General features: G+C 37.8%; 3 protein-coding genes across 3 annotated transcripts; all 3 read left to right on the plus strand.

Moving 5' to 3' along the window:
• Positions 1-1696: 1696 nt before the first annotated feature.
• On the plus strand, positions 1697-10474 carry si:ch211-106e7.2 (uncharacterized). Its single transcript, XM_056271042.1, has 3 exons — positions 1697-1777; positions 7628-10293; positions 10451-10474. Exons 2-3 carry the CDS (start codon positions 7678-7680, stop codon positions 10472-10474), a joined length of 2640 nt encoding a protein of 879 aa, XP_056127017.1. The 5' UTR covers positions 1697-1777; positions 7628-7677.
• On the plus strand, positions 10328-13102 carry LOC130104443 (uncharacterized). The gene is made up of 3 exons (XM_056270987.1): positions 10328-12514; positions 12598-12657; positions 12920-13102. Exons 1-3 carry the CDS (start codon positions 10492-10494, stop codon positions 13051-13053), a joined length of 2217 nt encoding a protein of 738 aa, XP_056126962.1. The 5' UTR covers positions 10328-10491; the 3' UTR covers positions 13054-13102.
• Positions 13103-13852: 750 nt separating this feature from the next.
• Positions 13853-17419, plus strand: amn1 (antagonist of mitotic exit network 1 homolog (S. cerevisiae)). The gene is made up of 7 exons (XM_056270948.1): positions 13853-13958; positions 14083-14212; positions 14307-14436; positions 14932-15149; positions 16814-16870; positions 16956-17067; positions 17187-17419. Exons 1-7 carry the CDS (start codon positions 13930-13932, stop codon positions 17258-17260), a joined length of 750 nt encoding a protein of 249 aa, XP_056126923.1. The 5' UTR covers positions 13853-13929; the 3' UTR covers positions 17261-17419.
• Positions 17420-17851: the final 432 nt, after the last annotated feature.

The following is a 17851-nucleotide window of genomic DNA, read 5'->3' on the forward strand; positions in this document are numbered from 1 at the left end:
TTGGCCTGTATATTTTTCTATATTTCTACTACTGACTTGTATTGAATTATTTAAATTTTTATTTCTTATATTATTGTTATATTTCATTTCTAATGTGTAAGTATGTCTGCACTATCATGTATGTCCACACTATGTCTGTACTTTCTTCTGCACTGGAAGCTTCTGTCACCCATACAAATTACACACACAAGTGTAAACATAATGTGGCAATTAATCTCATTCTGATCCTGATTCTGACGTTGGTAGGTATCTTAAAAAAAATAGGTTGGTCAGGCCAGGGGCGGAGCCAGACGATGTAAACATTCGGGGCTTAGCCCAACTAGGGGGGTCCGGGGGGATACTCCCCCCCGTAAGATTTTTTTCCCATTTACGTCAGCTAAATGCACTATTTTTCAGGCTGTTTGAGAATAGAATACCTAAAAATCTATACACTATCTGGGAAAATTATGGTAGCTAAGTAAAAAAAAAAAAAAAATCCCCCAGTAGAGCCTATACAATTTTGTATTTAATTGTTCTCCAGCTGTAGTGAATCCAAAACACCAAAAATGTTAGGGTTTGACTCATTTTCACCCCTGGTGAAATTTCTTGTTAGGGTTTGACTCATTTCACCCATTATCTGACTATTTTTAAGTTAGTCTGCATAGGTAAAATTGGAATTTGAAGTAAACATCATTACTAATCTTAAGAGTTCAGTTCTGTTTAGTTTGTGCTTAGCTGACAAATTGCTACATCAGAATCCATGCCATAATAATTTAGGCTGCTCTACTAGCAAACAGCGAATGCTGCAGTGCCAAGTTAATGTGCTCTTCAATAGGCCTACTCTGAATCGAATATCAGGCCAACAGAATAACATTTACTAAAACTATATTATATTTCTTTGGGAAATAGCACAGTATGATAAACAACATGACCATATATTATTATGTTACGGTACTTTATTTGTTTGACTACTGGTCACTTTTCTGCGGTTCGTCTGACGCTGCTTCTGAATCTCTCTCCGGCCGGTGAGGTTATTGTTAAGTGTTCCGTATAAAAAACTTTGTTATGTCCATAATAACTTCAGCCGGTTAGCCAGTAAGCTTGGTACGACGACGGTGAAACATACATCAGCCCGCCAGCCCCTGATGACATCGACGAAGAAGATTTATATTCTTCTTCGTTAGTTTTTATTGGCAGTTGGCAAACAAGGTGAGTGATGCGCGATGCATTACCGTCCGCCACCACGCACGGTAATATAGCTTTTGTTTAATTTTTTGCCGCTCCAGTCAGGAAGACTGAGAGGAAATGAAACAAAGTTGAAGTTATTTAAAAAAAACTAAAAGATTCGGGGCTTTTGACGAAACATTTGGGGCTTAAGCCCCATTATCCACCCCCCCCCCCCCCCCCCCCCGCTCCGCCCCTGGGTCAGGCTCTGGTTCAGCGAAATCTCGAATTCAGTGATGTCTCTCATTCCACATGTTGCCAGATCCCATTGATTTTCCCGAGATATTGAATAAAATGGATCAGTGGCGAAACTGCATCGAGTAAATGAAATAAAGAAAATAATTACGATTTAATTTGAAAATAATAAAACGTTGTTATAACAAATTTACAAAACAGAAAAAAGAACGACAACCCTAATCGACATAACAAAATGGACCTGGCAACACGAGCCAACGGCCCCGCCCCTCGTGCGCTTCAGAGGCCTGAAAAGATTGACTGAGAGGAAGTAACGTTATTCAGAGAAAACAGCTGAATGAAATACATCGCAGTGGAGTGTTTCTTACAAGAATCTTCAGTAAGTAATTTAATGCTTCCTTGCAGTGAATGGTTATGCTATTGTTGTTGTTGGCCTTCATGTCTAAAAAAAAAAGAGCTCTTTGAACCCCCGTTTTTTTGGTTTTCGTAAACGGCCATAAAATCTCCAAATCTCGCTGTTTTTCACTAATAATAATTGGAGAGCCGAACAAAGCCAAATCTGCGATTTTTTTTTTTTAAAAGCATCTTGTTTTAACGTGTTAAACTGTTTGAGAGTATTTAAAGGCGATTTCGTGTACGGTTTGTTCAATTCTTTCTTAAATTCTGTTTTAGTGCATGAGGTCAGTAAAAGCAGCGATCGGTGTTACAACAGAAGTAATTCATGGCAAACATCTAATCAACGACATACAACGTTAGGCCTTTGTTTAAATGCATAATGTTATCTTCCAATAAAAGGGTTTAGATGCTGCAGAAATTTTGTAGAAATGGAGCTGGATATTACAACAACAAAGTTTTTCAGTAGGCTACTTAAAGTTGTAAGTTAAGTTAACGTTATCCCCCAAGAAACTGTTTGTAGCTACTTTTGAAAAATCTTTAAATTAACAGATGTGGACGTGCACATTAAAATCGGGATGTTATTTTGATTAAAGATTACGAGGGCACGTGAATATATATATATATATATATATATATATTATTTATAGGGCAGCAACTAACGATTATTTTAATAATCGATTAATCTGTCGATTATTTTTTTCCGATTAATCAATGAATCGGATAAAAAAAAAAAACGAAAAAAAAAGCATTAATTTCCAACCCTTTATTCAAAAACAGAACTGACAGTGGAAAAAATCTTTCAAAAAATCAGAAAGTGCACAAACGGGTTGCTCCTTGAACATCCCTGAGCTGTTAAAGTAATAATAATAAATAATAAAACACAAAAAACATACACATGTATGCTTTACATATGCTTTTTTTAAATAAAGTGCTCAAAAATATGTATATTTTTGTTTAAAGGGACCTGAGCTGTCAGAACAATAAATAATTTATAAAAAATAAAGAAAAATACAAATCAGAAAACTTAACAGGATTTGTTTGAACGTCAGAACTTGTTCTCTACACTCACAGACGCACATCACATGCTCACAAACTCTCACGACTCACAGACGCACACACTCACAGACGCAGACATTCACAGACTTGTGTTTTTTTTTTTTTTTTTTTGTCAAATATGTTATCTTTAACAAAATGTTTAACATTTGACAAGCACATGCACACAAAAGACAAGTCTTGTGCAGTCGGATAATAGGTAATAATAATAGCAATAATAATAATTACAACAGAAGATAATATCTCTAGTCTATCCTAATATTAATTATAAATACAATGTATATAAAATATAAATACAATATAAAATAATATAAAAAACAAATACAATGGATTGACCACCTCATGGCGTATAAGGTAGGCATATTTTGCAGCTCATCCTTTCCGAGGATATAGTGAAGTTTCTCTGAGTCATTTAGAGTTAAGAATAAAAAATTCAGTGCTTGTAAAATTCCTTTGTAGTGGTACTTGGGACAGACAAGAGTGTTTTCATCTTCTGTCTATCTGATTCAAATCACAGTTTGCTAATTCAGTGGTAATAATTTAATTGTTGTTTTTATTTATATTGTTGTCCATTTATCGAACTTCCATGCCTCTTATATATTACTATGTACCAATTTACTAATGCTCAGACACACTCGGTCTCTTTCGTGCACTGTCGCTCGCGCACTGACACACTCGGTCTCTCTCGCGCACAAACCATAGACTGTTAAAAAAAATAGGCGCAAACACACTCGGTATCTTTCGCGCACTGTCGCTCGCGCGCAGACACACTCAGTCTCTCTCGCGCGTGGTGTCCAGTCCGGCGCCTCAAAGCTCTGCTCAGCACTCAACTTTTTTTTATACTCCAACATCTCCGCGACTTATTGATAGTCGCGCGACGCAACTAATCGATTATGAAATTCGTTGCCAACTTTTTTAATAATTGTTTTTTATCGATATATATATATATATATGTTAATTTTTTTAAAAATGGAAGCTTACTATCTACCACAAAATAAAAAAGGTAATTGCAACTTTGATATAAACTCAAAATTGTGAGTTATAAAGACAGATTTGCGAGTTATAAAGTTAGAATTGTGAGATAAATCCACAATTGACCGTTCGCAAAAGCCACGCCCCCTAGTTATTGTTACTACGCCCGTCAAACAAATGGTCAAACACGACCAGCGCGACAGATTGCCATGACGGGAAGAGGTATACCCGTGCGTGTCAGTGACCTTTTTTGGAGCAATACTCAGCGATATCCTCCAGATTGAGGCAAAAGGGGTTACAGTAGGGGTGGGCGGTATGGCCAAAATTGTGTTTCACGGTATGACTAATTTTATTTCACGGTAACGATATAGTTATGTATATACCGTAGTTTTTCTTGAAAAATCTACAAAAAGGACTTTGTATAATAAATAAACCCAAATACTTTAGAAATAAAAAGTACTTCACCTTGTTTGATTTTTCTTTTTCTTTTATTTGGTAAATTATTTGGTTAACTATTTTGATAGCTAAATATAGTAAACAAAACACACTCATCAACTTTTAGATGAACTACCCCCAACTGATTCATATTAAATACAACTCCTATCGGTGCAATTAAACTTTAAAAAAAGTGTTGCTGAATAATTTTTCAATCTCATGTTATTGCTTTACTTCATCAATCAGTTTATAATATCTGAATATTTTATATTGAACTATTTTATTCATAATAAATTAGTTACTTCCTTTTAATTTTGTAGGATATTAGTTATACTAGTAAGTACTGTTATTAGTGTTATATGGAGACCGTGCCATTATCCTTCTCAACGTTTCTCTGGCTCAGTGAAAAAGCGGACTAAATTGACCAAAATATTCTGCAAAATAATTTTTTCGCCTATTTTTTGCAATGTTTTGAAGTTGTTTACACAAACAAGCCACCAAATTACAATGAAATTTGAACTTAACTTTAAACGTAATGACCGTTATTGTGAAAAAGTGTCCCCATACAAAAGAAATAAAAGGATTTTGTTACAAATAAAATTATTAGGTTATAGTCACTCACTGCTCTATATGTAGTGATAAAAAAATAAATAGAATTTTGACTTTAAATCAAACAGACAGGACGGACACGCACTAATCCAAAGTACCAAATAGCTGTAACTTAAAGCACTTAGCACTTTGTACATGATGTATCTTAGTTAGATATTCAACTGCAGCAAGCCCACTGTTAATATGCCCAACAGACGCTTTGGGGTCAGCAGTGGTGTTAGACAAGGGGTGTTGGAGTTTTCCCCCCTTTTCCCTCCTTGCTTTTAAATTGTTTGCAGTCCGTGTCATGTCCACTGGCGCGGCGCAGAGTAGAGCGAGCGTTTTAAATTAATTCCTATGGAAGTTAAACTTCCATAGGTTTTTGGTGTGAATAAACATTGTTGCTTGTGAGACACCATTTGGACAAGATGGTAGCAATTGTTTTAAACGCAGTGGAGGTAATGGGTGGGGTGGGGTGGGGTGGGGGTGGGGGTACTTATGGTGGAAATGGTGTGAAATGGCAGGGGTAGAGACGACAGAAATCCTTTAATCTTAAGTGTTTGACTAAAACTTGTTTTGGTGTGGAAGGGAAGAGTCAGCAGTAACGATGAACCGGTACTAGAAATATATTGTGATACCTAGTTGTAGCCTTTTTTAAAGGGTTAGTTCACCCAAAAATGAAACTTCTGTCAGCGATTACTTATCCTCATGTTGTTCCAACCCCGTAAAACAGTAAAAACATCGTTAAAATAGTCCAAGTGACTACAGTGGCTCAACCTTAAGTTTATCAAGCGACGATGTTTTTACTAACTTTTGGGCTGGCAAGTTTCAATTACAATAGAAGCATATGGAGGAGTGATATGGAGCGAATTATGTACCAAAACCTCACACACACACAAAACGTGTTTTACTCACACCCAATGATTCACCCAATACGTTACAAATTACATTTTTGGGCATGTATTCTGTAACGAAATAGAACACTGCCTACAGCTGAGGAAAATGAGCGGTGAACAAGTGTGTTTCTGTCTTACTTTATCTAATTAACCTTATTGAGGTTTTCTTTTGCAAAATGTTTATTACATCTAGACAAAAATCCATATTACCGCTAGTAGCACTTCACTCTCTCTAGGATAGGGGAATCTAAGCTGAAAGCTCTATCATATGTTGCTTAAAAAAAAAAAAAAAATCTACATAAGACGCGTGTGAAATTACTAAATTAGTGATTATGTACACTGAACGAATTTATTTCTTTCGTTCTCCATAAATTAATGAGAACATTTAATTTAATTGAAAGGAGGGTTTCATTTGTCTGTCCAAAATAATAATTTGGGCAATACGTCACAGGGAAGTTAAGAGACAAATGTATATTGTTTGTTCTGTTCATTCATTATTTTATTACATTAACAGTTACACTGACTGAATTCCAACTAAATTAATGAATAAGTTGGACCCTTTCAATTAAATGAAATGTTCTCATTAATTTATGGAGAACGAAAGAAATAGACTCATTCAGTAAATGAAACGTTTTTACAAAAATGTAAAAAGCAACATGATGGCAGAGCTTTCAGTTTATAGATTCCCTTATCCTAGAGTGGAGTGCTACTAAGTGCTAATGTGGATTTCTGTCTATATCTATAATTTACCTTATTGAGGTTTTGGTAAATGTTTATTATAAAGTAAGACAGAAACACACCTGTTCACCGCTCATTTTCCCATGGGCAAAGGCAAGCACGCGTTTCACATCAGTGTTTCTCCCGAGAGACTAGCGCGAAATTGATCCCCTATCTTAGCGCCATCTACTGTTCTAGAAGAGGAAGTTGCTCAACTGCACTTGTGAGAAAATCTGCCTGGACGCGGAAAAATAGTGTCAAAAGTCACGTGACAGTTTTTCGTACTTGTAGAATTTTGTTTTGTACTTGTAGAATTTTGCTTTGTACTTGTAGAATTTTGCTTTGTACTTGTAGAATTTTGCTTTGTACTTGTAGAATTTTGCTTTGTACTTGAAGGTTTTTGTTTTGTACTTGTAGAATTTTGTTTTGTACATGAAGGTTTTTGTTTCGTACTTGTAGAATTTTGTTTTGTACTTGAAAGATTTTAGTTTGTACTTGGATGATATTTTTGTCATTGAAGAAATACGTTTCTATGTATATGTAAAACATACTGTATTTGTTTGATAGGTACGTTTTTAATTTGCGGAACAATATGCATTAGTTTGTGAGTGATGTTTTGTATTTACAAACCACATTGAGTTTGTTTGTGAATCATTGGGTGTGAGTAAAACACGTTTTGTGTGTGTGTGAGGTTTTGGCACATAATTCGCTCCATAGAGTGTGACAGCTCTCAGATTTAATCAAAAATATCTTAATTCATGTTCCGAAGATGAACGAAAGTCTTACGGGGTTGGAACAACATGAGGGTGAGTAATTACTGACAAAATTTTCATTTTTGGGTGAACTGACCCTTTAAATATTTGTTTAATGGCATCTTTTTATGAAAGAAGACATCCCCAATAATGCCACTTATTGCCTCTATTAGATTGATTTCTCCCCACCCCTCCCTCCCTCCCTCAATTTTAGCCATTAATTATAGCCATTCAGAACTGAAGAATTAGCCTAATTAATAACAATTTTTGAACTCTGTCTTCTATTTAATTGTTTTTCTGGTTATAGATTTTTGCCATGGTATTGGTATCAAGATATTTTAGTCGAGTATCAAAATAATATTGGTATCGTGAAAAGTATTTTGTACCCTAATATTTTGTTTTGGTTTCTTTTTTTTTCAGGGATGTGAATATCCCACCCCTTCAGGAGATAAAAGTGAACATTCATTAGCATGCAAGCTAATTCACAACAATCAGGACAACTGCAAAATTTGCATGAAAAAGGGACCACACCTGGAGATGGGACATCTAATACTTTGGGCCAAAACTTTTATCAGCTATGTTTACCATCTCACGCTGCAAGCCCCTCCTATCAAGGACAGGGGACCACTGGAAATTATTTGACACAGTTCACCTGCACAATCCAACCGGCAACCAGTGACCAGATTTTGACTAGCAGCATTCAAGCTACCAAAGACACAATGCTTGCACAAGAAAAACCTCTTACTTCAAAATATACGTTGCCGACAGGAAAACAGGACTCGCAGATGATTCTGTGGAACATTCCCTCTAATTACCAGATATTCTTACCTGTTAAAAACATAAATCTACAGGGTGCTCCCAACAATAATGGGCCAAACATGTCACATGGCTACAATTACCAGTCATTTGTTCCTGATAAGTTAACCCATGCTAATGTGCAAACACCTTCTACATGTGGTCAGAACATTGCTGCACAGAGAGCTGTTGCCGTTGTCACGCCATTATCACCGATAGGAACAGCACCTGTTAATGTTTCAGACAAATCTGCTAATATGAAAATGAATGTAAGGTCTGTGCAAGAGGTTGTATGGCATCAACCAAATATTCCACATGCTTTGGAGACCAATGCTAAACTGAATAACCAAAAAGGAGAACCAATTGACCCAACAAGCAAGCATCAACGGCCGAAGTCAGCAGAGCCGAGACTGAATGATGGACTTTGCCATGTTGAAGCCAAAAGTCCCATTTGGACTGATGAATCAACTGACCAAAGTCGCCGCAAAAGTTCACCGAAGCTTAAAAGTGTGGTTGCAGAACAAAAAATGTCTATGCCAACTCAAATGCAAAATGAAACGAGTGAAAAGATAAACAATAACTGCACATTCACAGACAAGAAAACTGCTGAAACTGAAACCATTCCTGTTATCGAATGGCCAATAGATCGATTGCACACCTTAATAGCCATGATTCAGCAAATAGAAAACGGGCATCAGAAGAATGTCCAAAAAACTGATGCTGGGAGGGACATCTTAAAGCTTTTTTGGAATGGGGATTTCCATAAGTTTTATAATGCTGTACAAACTGGTACATATCGAAGCATAATGGAAGAAGTCTATGTTTACTGTCCGATGACAGAGCCTGTGATACTGAGGCAAATTAAAAGTGATGCTCGTAGCAGAGTCAACAAGGATTTTCACGTTTTAAAACACAACGAAGAGCCACCGAAGATGACATATAAGTCGTCTTGGTTAAATCTTAATGAAAATGTTGATGACATCGAGAAGGAGTGTGGTTATTCTTGGTTCTATAAGTCCTTTCAAAATGCCCCTGACCACGAAGCACAAAACTCAAATGGTTGCACAAAGGAGGCACAAAAGGTTGAGAACAAAATACCAGCAGAAGAACCAACATTAGACAACGAGTGTCTTCATGAAAGCTTGTTTAATAGACAATCTCCACCTGTGACTGATGCTGACTGCTCACCAACGCGTGATTGTTTGGTTGCAGGAGAAACCAACAGTCAAACAAATACAAATTCTGTAAAGGACATGATTACTGTTGTGAAGGATTTGGATAAAAAAGATGTCCAGACTCAAATGGCCAGTTCGGATGACAAATTTAGTAATGATGTTGGAGCCCAAAGTGTTTTGTCGCCTAAATCAACCAGCCAAAGTGACTGCACGAACTCACCAAAGCTCAATAATGTGGTAGCAGAACAACCGCATGAAATAGCTGAACAGTGTGAGACTAGTGAGATGATGGAACATAATGTCATTGCTGCATCACCAGACAAGCATGAGACATCTTTCTTAAACACATCCCCAGAAATTAACAAAGTACAAGTAGAAGAACAAACATCTTTAGAGAAAAATATGTACAATGAGAGTCTTTGTGAAAAATTGCCAGTTCACTTTAATGCTCATTCTCCAACTGTGACTGATAACTGCTCACTGAAGCTTAATTTGGTTGAAGAACAAACCAGTCACCAACCAAATACTATAAATCCACTAAATGGAATAATTAATCTGGTAAAGACATTGAAAGAACGTGATTATTTAATGAAGTGTCAAAAGTTATATGATAAACGCAGTGGTTTGAAAAGAAAGCCTCAACACTTCTCTAGAACATTAAGACCGAACAATCGTTTTTGTAATGGTGTTGGAGCCAAAAGTCCCGTGTTGACCAGTGAATCATCCAGCCAAATTGTCTGCAGGAGTCTTAGTCATGTAGTTGAAAAACAACTGGATTTTGTGTTAACTCAAGTGCAAAATGAATCCAGTGAGTCTGATAACGGTGTAAGATGTGAGATGAATCCAAAACCTAGTGAAGAACTTTCTGTGCAAATGGATGAAGAGGAGATAGCAGAGATGGATGCTTCAGCTTCTATTAGGATTAATGTTCTCCCTCATGAAGTGGCTGAACAATGCTTTGCTGGTCAGTTGATGGAAGTTAAAGACATCGCTGCAACACCAGAGATGAGGTTGGAAGAGGCTGATGCTAACTGCCCGCTGAAGGGCTATGAGGTTGTGGAACAAATCAATTGTCCATCAAATGCAATGAATCCACTGAAGGTCATGACGCATCTGGTGAGGGGAGTGGGAGAAAAACGGCAAATTGGAAAATGTGACGTTTTGAAAAACAAGCATCAACCCTCAACTACAACATCAAGGCTGGTTGACCGTTTTTGTAATGGAGCCAAACGTCCGGCGTTGACTGGATCAACCAGTCAAATTTACTGCTCAGGTCCACCGAAGCTTCATCCTGTGATTGCAGAACCATCTCAAATGCAATTCAATGAAGAAATACCTGAAATTGACTGTGTACTCACAGATGAGGGTGTGAGATGTGAGACTGATCCAAAATCTAGTCAAGAACTTCCTGTGCAAAAGGATGAAGAGGAGATTGTCGAGATGGATGCTGCAGCTTGTATTAGGATTAATGTTCTCCCTCAGGAAGTGGCTAAACAATGCTTTGCTAGTCAGTTGATGGAAGATCAAGACATTGCTGCACCACCAGAGATAATGCATAAGACCTCTTTGTTATATACACCTCAAGACACCATCTCAACAAAAGAACAGCACATGTGGAGGTTGGAAAAAGCCAATGGTAACTGTTCATCAGAGGGAAATTTGGTTGCAGAACAAACCAATTGCCAATCAAATATAGCACATCCACTGAAAGCCATGACGCATCTGGTGAGGCTGGTGGGAGAACAACACCAAACTGAAAAATGTGAGATTTTGAAGAATGAGCATCAGCTTGCAAATGCAACATCAAAGATGGATGACCGTTTTTGTAATAAAGCCAAATGTTCTGTGTTGACAACTGGATCAACCTGCCAAATTGAATATACCAGTCCACCGAAACTTAATCCTGTGATCGCAGAACCATCTCAAATGCAAAATGAATTTAACAAAGAAATGCCTGACATTGACTATATGCTCAACGATGAGAGTATGAGATATGAGACTGATCCAAAACCTAGTCAAGAACTTGTTTTGAAAACAAATGAAGTGGAGACTGACAAGATGGACGCTTTAGACTCTATTAAGATCAATGTTCTCCCTCATGACATGGCTGAGCTATGGTTTGCTGGTGAGATGGAAGGTAAGGATTTGCAGAAAGACATTAATGTTCATATTACCACCGAGGACCAGGTTAAAGTTCAAGTCCTAGAGCTCATGTCTGAAAAAGAATTACTCCTAGAAGATGTGAAGCCAAAAGAGGGTAAATATCAAAGTTCTAGTGGTGAAAAGTTGGAGTCTTACTGTTGTCTTGCTAAATGGTTTAAAACTTTAGAATATGGAGATGGCTCATTGTGTACATGCCAGAGAAAAGCAGAGTTCAGAGAAGAGACTAAAACTGAGGTCCACGGCGCAAGTTTAGAGTTGCAGACTGAAAAGGAGGATCTTAACGAATTAGTGGAACTGGACAATTCTGCTGATGATTCTGAAACAACAGATGATTCTGAAACCACAGAGGACGAAGTTCCCAGTAGGATCGTTTGGAAAGGGGTTAAGAAAAAAATTCTGAAGGACATATCAAGTTCTGAAGAGGTTTGTAGCATGGAGACTGAATTTGCAGAGCAGACAAGAGATGACTCCCCTTCAAAATGTGCAACAAATGTGACCATGAAAAATGAGATTGAGCAAGACACCCCAACTCCTGATTTGAAAAGGACGACCAATACTATTTGTCTTGCACTGTATGGGTCATCTTCTGGAAGAAAAGAAGTGAAGCTAACTAAAAGATCTAAAGGGAAAGAAAGTTGTGAAGAACCCCCAGAAACTCTTCAAATAACTATACTCTCTCATCAGAAGATTAAGCCAACGAATTGCAAAGGGGTGGAAGCACAGGATGAAGATGTTGTGGATAAGAGAGCGAGACTACAAAAAGCATCCTTCAAAGACCTGGCTCTTCATAGAACCTTGCCCTCACATCCTATTTCTGAACTCCGCAAAAATGCACTTTCATCTACCTCAATCAAAAAACTGCTTGGTCCAAGTGCTAATGCAAAAAGTGGCGTCTGTTTGGGTAAGGGAAACAAGCGAAAGAGACTGCCTAAGTTATTGACGCAACAAATGTCTATGAATAAATATGTCATCAGAAGGAAGACTGCGCCATCCAAACTATTGCATTCAGCCGAGAACATAACAAAAAGTAAATACGAGTTGGGGAACCCTGCTTTGATGCCATTGGAGGAGGGTCTTTCATTGGAATTCAAAGTATTGCCAGAGTCTTTTAACTTTGAAGATGGAGCTGAACTCAATTGCGCTCAAGCCGACACGGCACAGAGTTCACAAAATGGTAACTGCTGAAAATATATACTCTCAGTGCATGTAAGTTTACCAAATGTACACTTTTTAAAATTCTTGTTTCCTTTTCTTAAGGGATGTCAGGCCCAGAAGATCAAGTTAAGCAGATGGAAACTAATTGTTCGCCAACACAAGGTATTAGACACAGGATTTATGTTCATTTAATATGTAGTAAATTTGTATTAGCCTCTTATGAAGTTAAAGCTCATTCCTTTTGAATAATGATTAATAAACATAATGGTAAAAGCAAATATCCAATAATCGCAGGTTAGTGTTAGTTCTTAAGCCTAACCAGGGTATATTGTGAGAATTGAACCCTGTATCTGCCTATCATGTACCATTTTATGGGAGGTAGTGTAACACTCATCTAAATGGTTTTGTGCTTGTCTATCTGCAGGTGTTTGGAGTTTCAGCCCCTTGAAGAAAAAGCGCACTCAGCCCATCCAGGTCACAGACGTCTCCGGCACATGTAGCCTCTTCCAGGAGTTTAAGAGGAGATATCATAAAAAGAAGGAAATCGCCCCAAAGTAGAATTCCAATGAAAGACCTTGATTCCTTATTAAAATTTAAGCAAATTGTTCCTTTTGTTTTGTGTTACTTCCTGTTAATAGGATGACTCTAACAAATGCAAATTGCTAAATAGACTGATTCATTTTTACTGTGTACTTGAAGTTTTGTATTATATTATAAATGCACCACTTGCACACTGATCATACAGTTCAACAGCTGCTAGTAACAATGTTCTCCAGTATTTGTACGAGTGTGAGTTTTATACTTTTACTACATTTTCAAGAAACATGTTTGTCATGGAGGTACTTTTTTTTTTATGGTGCTTTTATTTTGATTCCACTTGTTTGTAAAAATTTGACAATCTATTTTTGTACAATTTAATTTTATTGCTTTTTAATAAAACCATTTTGTAATACCTTTTGTGGTTACTCCTGGATTTTAAGGTTTGTTATGCCATGATTTACTGAAGTCGGTGATTAATACAAGTAAACAATACAAAATATTTTCATAAATTAGCTTTAAATATTCAACATACATTCACAGAAATAATGGCTAACCCAAATTAAAAATAGGAAATATACATTTGAAATTTGGAATACTTTAACGTTAATACAAAACTTTTTAAAAAACAGAAGGGGGAAAATCATAGACTGTAAAAAAAAAATAGGGAAAAATAAACTAAGCTTTTTGCTTTGTCGCTTGTGAATGACGTAATACTATTATTGTGTCCCGCCCACGGTGATGCACGCGAATGAGAGCAAACCAAAACAATGTGGCGAGTGACGAAGATGCCAGATAGATAGACAGTCGATGCTGTTAACAAACAAGAAAAAAATTATCGTATTTTCCTCGTGATATCCTAGCGGTTAGATAAACAACGCGGAAAGCGACCAAATCATGGCTACCGTAGATTCTCTTATGAGCTTGTGAGTAACACACAGCTACTAGATAAATATGTAGAGCTGTAAAACTATTGACACAATTCCTTCTGCTCATTTTATAGCATGAATTCCAAGTCTGTGAGTGATACAAATGTTTCTCCGTGCACAGGTGTGCTTTTATTGTTGCACAGCAGTGTGAGAAGTATGATGAGATCAGGATGTTACCTGCTGCCGTTAAAGACAGATTATTACGAATAAAGATGTCGTCTGGCACGGTCACCGACTCCAACATCAGCCAGGTAAGGTGTCCTCTCTGACAAGAGCATTTTGTGATGATAATATGCAGTGTACAATATGCAGTGTCTTTGCTTGGGTGTGTGATTTGTGTTTCAGCTCGTGCACGCTGGAACTCACACACTGGATCTGCTGAACTGCATGGTGTCAGACTCTGCGCTTAAACAAATCAACTGTCTGCAGTTGAGGACAATACTGTTAAAAGGCTGTGCAGAAATCACATCTGAGGGTATTCTTTTCACAGATTAATTGTTTATGGGGGTCATATAAATATTAGATGAAAAACGTAAAATACTTTGAAAACTAGTCCCCAGTTTCACAGACAAGGCTTAAGCTAGTCCTAGACTAAAATGCATGTTTGAGCTGTTTTAACTGAAAAGCAACCTGCACTGACATTTCTTAAAATGTCGGTGCCATTGTTGTCTCAAAAAGCACACCAGTAATGTTTTTCTCTAAGGCATGTTTATAAAAGCAACTTAAATATTCTAATTAGAACTAAGGCCTAATCTAAGCCTTGTCTGTGAAATCAGGCTTAGAAATTTTGCCTTGGTGACTAACAGAAATACATTTCAGTTGAAGTACTATTACTAAAATGAAAACTGAAATAAAAATAAATGAAAGTTATGTAGATTTTATTTTTTAAATGCTAAAAATGCACATTGAAAAATTACTTAAATGGAATTGGTCAAGACATCAACCTTCACTATATTTGTCTTTCCCACAGGTGTAGAGGTGTTGGCGTCCCGCTGCCCCTGTCTTCAGGTAGTTGATCTCACAGGCTGTACGGCTGTGACAGATTCAGGGATTCAAGCTCTGGCTTTACACTGCAAATGTTTAGAAGTGATTTCGCTCCGTGGCTGCACTGCTCTCAGTGATAAAGCCCTGCTGGAGCTGGGGACGAACTGCAGAAGGCTGCACAGCATTTACTTTTCTAGGACAAAGGTAATTTACACTGTTCTTGGGCTTTCAGACTTGGATATACTATATTACAGATGAGCCAAAACATTATGACCACCTCCCTAATTTGCAGTTGGTCCTCTGCGTGCTGCCAAAACAGCTCCGACCCGCTGAAGAATGGACTCTACAAGACCCCTGAAGGTGTCCTGTGGTCTCTGATATTAGCAGCAGATCCTTAAAGTCCTGTAGGTTGCGATGTGGAGCCGCTGCGGATCAAACCTGTTGGTTCTGCACATCCCACAGATCCTCAATTGGATTCATAATTTTAATTCATCATCACATTTATAATTCATCACATTTATATAGCGCTTTTCTGGACACTCAAAGCACTTCACATAGAAGGGGCAATCTCCTCAACCACCACCAATGTGCAGCATTCACCTGGATGATGCGACGGCAGCCATATTGCGCCAGAAACGCCCACCACACACCAGCTTACTGGTGGAGAGGAGACAGAGTGATGAAGCCAATCAGTGTATATATATATGGGGATGATTAGGAGGCCATGATGGACAGAGGCCACTGGGCAAATTTGGCCAGGATGCCGGGGTTACACCCCTACTCTTTCGAAAGACATCCTGGGATTTTTTGTGACCACAGAGAGTCAGGACCTCGGTTTAACGTCTCATCCGAAGGACAGTGCTCAATTGACAGTATAGTGTCCCCATTACCATCCTGGGGCGTTAGGACCCACACCTCTTCCAGCAGCAACCTGGTTTTCTCAGAAGGTCTCCCATCCAGGTACTGACCAGGCTCAGCCCTGCTTAGCTTTAGTGGGCAACCAGTCTTGGGCTACAGGGTGATATGGCTGCTGGTGATATGGCTATGGATTCAGATCTGGGGAATTTGGAGGCTTGTCGTCCCACAGGCTGGTCGTCCTCCCACAGTGCATCCTGGCACCATCACTTCCCCAGGTAAACGGCACACACGTACACGGCCGTCCAAGTGATGTAAAAGAAACCGAGACTCATCGGACCAGGGGTTCTTCTTCCTCTGCTTCAAGGTCCAGTTCTGACGCTCGCGTGCCCATTGTAGCCGCTTTCGACGGTGGACATCATAGGCACACTGATTGGTCTGTGTCTACGCAGCAAAGTGTGATGCACTGTGTGTTGTGACGCATTCATCCCATAACCATCATTAACATTTACACAGTAGATCTTCTGTTGGCTCGAACCAGACGGGATAGCCTCCGTTTCCCTCGTGCATCGATGAGCCTTTGGCGTCCAACACCCTGTCGCTGGTTTGTGGTTCATCCCTCCTCGGACACTGTTGGTAAATTCTCAGCACTGCTGACTGAGACCAACTCAAAAGCCTTGACGTTTCAGAGATACTCTGACCCAGTCGACTTGCCATAACAATTTGGCCCTTGTCAAAGTCGCTCAGATCTTTATTCCTGCCCATTTCTCCTGCATCCAAAACGTTGATTATGAGAACTGATTGTTTGTTACATCTAATCTCCCCAGATCTTAATATGTGGCCTTGTTAGGAGATGATCATTGATATTCACTTCACCTGTGACTGCTCATAATGTTTTGGCTCATCAGTGTATATAGCATATACCAAAATCAAAATGGGACTCTGACATTTTGCTTGTACTCATTGATGTTTATTGTTTTCACCAAATACTTACTAGTAAATTCTATTTAAAGGTAACTGATCAAGGGGTCATTGGACTTGCGACAGGAGTTTGTTCACATAGCCTTAAGGTATTGCATACTGATTAGAATTTTTTTCATTAAGACTATTTTAATTTTTTATTATTATTTATTAATAACTTATTTATCATCACAGGAGTTACAGATGGTACAATGTCACAATTTGACTGATCTGGCTGTGACTGCTGTTCTTGCAAACTGTGCAAACATCAGAATTTTCAATTTCCATGGATGTCCCCTGATGACAGGTAGTCACATGGTACCTGACATAAAACACCCCAAATATGCCCAAATATGAAATTTCAGTGCAATTTTTGCCCAAATATGAAATTTCAGTGCATTCATACCTGCTATGTGTCTGTTTTAGATGAGTCAAGGGAGGCACTACAAAACCTTATTGGCCCCGACAAGATCCGACAAGTTTCTTGGACTGTGTACTGAATGTGATTAACTGAACTGAACTGATCTACAGCACACCAACTTTATTGTCATACATGTAATGCACACATCCAGGAATATAAACATCATCCTTTTTTAAATTGACTAAATTGTCAATGTTTGAGGTATAAAAAAAAAGATAAAATCTGTTTTACAGCGTTTGCATTGGAAATTGTTATTACTTACTGTAATAACTTACTGTATTTAACATTAAATATACAATTATGTAAGAATGTTTTGTTTACTGATTGTAAAATAAATTGTAAACCAACCATTTGACGTTGGTTGTCAACTTTTATTTACTATTTCTAGAATGAGATTGAAGTCTGAATTTGACTAAATCCATTATGCTGATGTATTTGTGAGGATTATTTAATTATTTTGTGCTTAGATCATTCAGGGTAGTTAACTGCTCTTTTCTGCATTCTGCAAAGAAGAAATTGTTTGCTCTTTTTCTGCAAAGAAGAATGTGATTTATTCAAATAAAATGAGGAACTGCTACTGTCAACCACATGTTAAAATAAAATTAAGAGGCATTTGAAAGAGGTGATTGAAAACCATAATAGACTGCCCATATACTTTTTGGTCAGAATT

The sequence above is a fragment of the Rhinichthys klamathensis genome, unplaced genomic scaffold (assembly GCF_029890125.1).
Source record: "Rhinichthys klamathensis goyatoka isolate OS25496 unplaced genomic scaffold, OSU_Roscu_1.1 h1tg000310l_1, whole genome shotgun sequence".
Taxonomy (NCBI): Eukaryota; Metazoa; Chordata; class Actinopteri; order Cypriniformes; family Leuciscidae; genus Rhinichthys; species Rhinichthys klamathensis.

Coding starts and splice junctions, on each gene's coding strand:
- amn1 (XM_056270948.1), top strand. CDS start 13,930: ATGGCTACCGTAGATTCTCTTATGAGCTT. Junction 14,213..14,306: donor CCGACTCCAACATCAGCCAG/GTAAGGTGTCCT, acceptor TTTGTGTTTCAG/CTCGTGCACGCTGGAACTCA. Junction 17,068..17,186: donor TGGATGTCCCCTGATGACAG/GTAGTCACATGG, acceptor TGTCTGTTTTAG/ATGAGTCAAGGGAGGCACTA.
- si:ch211-106e7.2 (XM_056271042.1), top strand. CDS start 7,678: ATGCAAGCTAATTCACAACAATCAGGACAACTGCAAAATTTGCATGAA. Junction 10,294..10,450: donor TGAAGGTCATGACGCATCTG/GTGAGGGGAGTG, acceptor TTTACTGCTCAG/GTCCACCGAAGCTTCATCCT.
- LOC130104443 (XM_056270987.1), top strand. CDS start 10,492: ATGCAATTCAATGAAGAAATACCTGAAATTGACTGTGTACTCACAGAT. Junction 12,515..12,597: donor GGCACAGAGTTCACAAAATG/GTAACTGCTGAA, acceptor CCTTTTCTTAAG/GGATGTCAGGCCCAGAAGAT. Junction 12,658..12,919: donor TAATTGTTCGCCAACACAAG/GTATTAGACACA, acceptor GTCTATCTGCAG/GTGTTTGGAGTTTCAGCCCC.